The sequence below is a fragment of the Parambassis ranga genome, chromosome 13 (genome assembly GCF_900634625.1).
Source record: "Parambassis ranga chromosome 13, fParRan2.1, whole genome shotgun sequence".
In the NCBI taxonomy this organism is placed as follows: domain Eukaryota; kingdom Metazoa; phylum Chordata; class Actinopteri; family Ambassidae; genus Parambassis; species Parambassis ranga.
Genome location: NC_041033.1, coordinates 15,899,479 through 15,903,692, shown reverse-complemented (window position 1 = coordinate 15,903,692; position 4,214 = coordinate 15,899,479). Strand labels below are relative to the sequence as shown.

The window sequence follows — 4,214 nt, the reverse complement described above, 5'->3', positions numbered from 1 at the left end:
GTGCAGATCAGCAATGTGTGTAACACCATAATGCTTATGCTTTTCTGCTAAGCCTTTAAACTGTAGCTAAGACCTCTAAAAGTTACCCTATATGACATTGTCAACATTCATCCAGCATACAGTTAATACTACTACAACCTTAAATGACTACAATCCAAGCCACGGATGGATGTTTTCTCCTCATTTATTCTGCTTATTCATGAGCATTAAGTTCACTGGTGTAGCAGTTGGAAGGATCATGGTGGTACTTGGTTCCTCGTGGTCTCATTCTGCAATATGGACCAGTGTGTGTGTGTTGGGAGTGCCTGGCAGGTCAACGTGAGTTAGAGCTTCTTGGGCATTCGTGCATCCGATAGGCACACATGTAGAAGATACCTAAAAGAGAGGGTCATACAATTATTAGATGCACACAACAGGTAGCCTGCCAGCAAGAGTCTGGTTGAGTGTGTGTGTACCTGAGAAGAAGGTGAGCACCACTGCCACCCAGCCCATAATGTAGGACCAGGAGAACCGCCAGCTGCCATAGCGTTTACCATAGTAGTTCACTGTCACTCCTGTGTACACAGCCATCGCCAGCAGCACAAAGAAGCCTACAGCAAATAATGATAAAATCATTAACACTCATCTTTAGTGCAGCTGTGAGTATTGTGTGTGTGACAGGAGCTTACAGGAGATGAAGAAGAGGATGCCGGCTGCAAACGTCTTGTCAAACCCATCAAAGGAGGAGTAGTGGATGAAGGCCATGACGCCAATCACGATGCCAATGAAACAAGCCAGCAGGGAAAGAATCATGAAGGCCCGAGTTGCATCCCAGTACGCTGTGAGTGGAAATAAGTCTTATTCTCTTATTCTGTTACATGCCTAGATTGGCTTTCTAGAAGACAGCTCTAGTTTGCCACCTAGTGTTAGGCAATAGATATAATATAGTAAGTAAAATCTTTTTTATTTTGTCACACCTAAATCTTTTCACAACTCCAAAGGAAAGTAACCTCAGTGGGGATCCGAGTCACAGCGGGTTCGTCAGCAAACTAATAAATATAGATAAGGGTCTCCCTGTCTGGGCATCTTACCGATACTGTCTGTGTGTGTCATGCACTTTCCGGGCACGCAGTACCGCCACAGGCCCTGGTGCATGTAATTGCTGGAGTGGCGATACTGCATCCAGTAGTCAGTTGCCGTGGAGACAATGAGGAGTATGTTCCCAACTCCGGCACAGAACAAACCACCTCCCATGAAGCTGTACATCCTGCCAAAATAAAACACTGACTGGCACAAGAACAGAGAGAGAGAGAGAGAGAAAGCAGGTCAGGGCCTTGCCACATCTGGCCAATTACAGAAACCACTTCCTGCTGCAGAGTGAGGGAGCAACACTGTGCATGAATAAAACAATATCTCAATACATTCAGCAGGATGCCACTAATGTCCTGCTGCAGCTAGACAGATCTGATTATAGAAACATTACTTATTAGACAGAAAGATGCCAGCTAAGTCTGGCAAGTTATTAATCTCTAATAAAACTGGCTCCATCTTTAAATACACTTTCCAACCTACAGATATTAATGTTAAATTAAAGCCAAGTCAACATGGCTTGCTTAAATCGCTCAAGAATATTTTTTTTAGCAAAGATTCACTGGTGCGTCCATAAAAACATGGCATCTAATTTGAATATTTCATATAAAGTGGGCATTTCTGACCTTGTTTCAGAGAAAATAATCAGGCTAAGAAATACATTTGAATGTAAAATACAGAATATTGAAAAAGCATTTGACACCTGATGTTTTTTATAGTGATTACATACCTTTTTTTCCTTAAGAAAAAGTCAGAGATTCCAATATTTCAGGTTGTCACAGCACACAGGAGCCCGATATTGCCCAGGGTGGCAGGAAAGTTTTGTTTGTGTGCAGGAAACCAAGCGAACAAACGGCCTGATGGAACAATGGAGCGCGCTGAGCCGCGGCCAATCACAGAGGATGAGTTTTGTGTTTTAGGGAATCTGCTGAAAATACAAAACTGTTAAAGCGCTGCGCACATCTCAGTGATAGTGATGACACAGGGCTTTCAATTCAACCGCACGCAGTACGCTCAGGGCCTGCAGTAAAGCTCACCTACAATACTGCTGGAGAGCAGAGAACACTTTAAATACAACACACATATTTATATTACAACAGACACGTGTTTGGTAAAATCAGGCCAATTCTGGCTACAAATTATTAAAATTAAAATCTACATGATGTCCATTTAAAACTTAAGGAATAATGTGTGAATAATATAAATTGTGTCTCTATATTAATCTTTCAGACATTGTCTTGTAAAATTGGCACCAGCCCAGAGTAATAAATGTAATAACAGAAGAAAAATTGCATTTATAAACAAAACCAATGTAATGTTGATTGAGTGTAATGGGATTTATTTTTGCTGTCTTGTTGCAGAGGCAAGAAGAAAAGCTGGTCAGAATATTTAAAACATAGCCCGCAGGTGGATTCAGCCTCCAGGGTGCTGCTGTGGTGAGGACACAGTTACTGCCAACAGTGTTAGCTAAGCTAAAACTAATTACATAACATTTTATAACGCAGTTTTTGTATGTATTTAAAATCTTATGTCTTTTATTGCATTGCATGTTTTTTATTTTACTGGAATGACCCTGACATTTTTTTGAGCTATCTTGAGCTATCTCTGTCAGCCCGGGTGTATGTAGTGTTAGTAGTCTTAAATGACATACAGTATCGTGTGAAAAATACATGTTAATATTGTTATAAATAATCTTAGCATGTGGAAAAAATAGACTCGGCAGTGGCATGTAGGTCGAGTCCTTCATTGGCTGTGAAGATACGTCTCATCATTTAGTGCTTAAAATCTCTATGACTTCTATGGTAACTGTAAATGTACTGTTTCTACCTTTGGAGGGGAAACAAAAGACATATATAACACTTTACATTCCAGCGGAGTCACCAAATGCATCATGTTGGTAAAATGTATTCCAAGTCATACCCATCATTCAGAATATTTCCTTTTCTTGGCTTTGAATACAAAACAGTCCCAATTCAGCACCTTCAGATTTCACCATGTAGTGGTGGCTAAGTGGTCGCCATTTTTTCTGGAGACCTAAGACACTTATAGGCTACTTAAACAACAAACAAGCAATGCAGTTCATTTAGTATGAGCCCTGGAACGAAGTAAATAAATGAAGGAAGTGTTTATGGGGACAACAGCAGGTCTGTGTTTGTTTCTTTGTTTAATTGATCCTTTTTAATTTATCTAGGTTCAAGTGCAGACCAGACGCTTGGGAAAAAGTCTTAATTGTGTCTCAAGCCATTGGGATTTGTTCTTTGTTTTTTGAAAAGATCGTATCATCACCAACTTGTGATTAATCTGTGGTGGTTATTTATGTCTAATCCTTGAATATTTGAGTGTGTTAAAGACAGTAATTCAGTGGCTACAATAAATAAGAGAGGTGAAATGCGGCACCCTTGCCTGATTCCTCTCTCAACCTTGAACCTGGAACATGTGCCCTCTGATGGGGTAACACAGCTATTAATATCAGTGTATAACATAGCAATCATGTTGAGGAAAACATCACCAAACCCAAAATGTTTAAATGTATTGATAAAAAAAACCTAATCTTTAATTAGGTGATTATAATCAATAAGATCCAGAACCAGACGGATGTTATTATGGATCAGCCTTCCTTTAAGAAATCCTAACTGAGTAGGCCAAATAATGTTAGAAATGCCAGTTTTTAATCTTGTTGCCAAAACTTTAGTAAAGATTTTATAATCTGTGTTTAAGAGTGTTATAGGTCTCAGGTTGTTTAGGATCATTTTATCTTTTCCAGGTTTAGGAATCAATTTTATTACGCCTTGTTTCATTATTTCCATGAGCTCTTTTCGACTTATACATTCAATTAATGCTTGAAACAATAAGAATTTTATATCTTCCCACAAATGTTTATAAAAATGTGTTGTTATTCCATCTGGCCCTGGTGAATGGTTAGATGCCATGTTGCTAATAGCACCATCAAATTCAGCCATAGTTATTCCTGCATCACAAGTTTCTCAGAAATCATCCTCGATTACTGGAATCAAATGGTTAATTTGATCAAAGAAGGAAGTGACATTTTGTTCTGAGTGTGAGGATTTGTAGAGATTGCTGTAAAAGTAAAAGACTTCCTTTGAGACGTGTTTGGGATCTGTACATTCCTCCCCATTTATTGTCAG

At 39.2% G+C, this 4,214-nt stretch overlaps 1 protein-coding gene across 1 annotated transcript; it reads right to left on the bottom strand.

The window, feature by feature from the left end:
* Window positions 1-273: 273 nt before the first annotated feature.
* lim2.3 (lens intrinsic membrane protein 2.3) lies at window positions 274-1,245 on the bottom strand. The gene is made up of 4 exons (XM_028420194.1): window positions 1,071-1,245; window positions 669-818; window positions 456-590; window positions 274-375 (listed from the first exon to the last, which is right to left on the bottom strand). Exons 1-4 carry the CDS (start codon window positions 1,243-1,245, stop codon window positions 314-316), a joined length of 522 nt encoding a protein of 173 aa, XP_028275995.1. The 3' UTR covers window positions 274-313.
* Between the last annotated feature and the right edge of the window lie 2,969 nt (window positions 1,246-4,214).

Coding starts and splice junctions, on each gene's coding strand:
- lim2.3 (XM_028420194.1), bottom strand. CDS start 1,245: ATGTACAGCTTCATGGGAGGTGGTTTGTTCTGTGCCGGAGTTGGGAAC. Junction 819..1,070: donor GACACACACAGACAGTATCG/GTAAGATGCCCA, acceptor TTCCACTCACAG/CGTACTGGGATGCAACTCGG. Junction 376..455: donor GGTGCTCACCTTCTTCTCAG/GTACACACACAC, acceptor CCTCTCTTTTAG/GTATCTTCTACATGTGTGCC.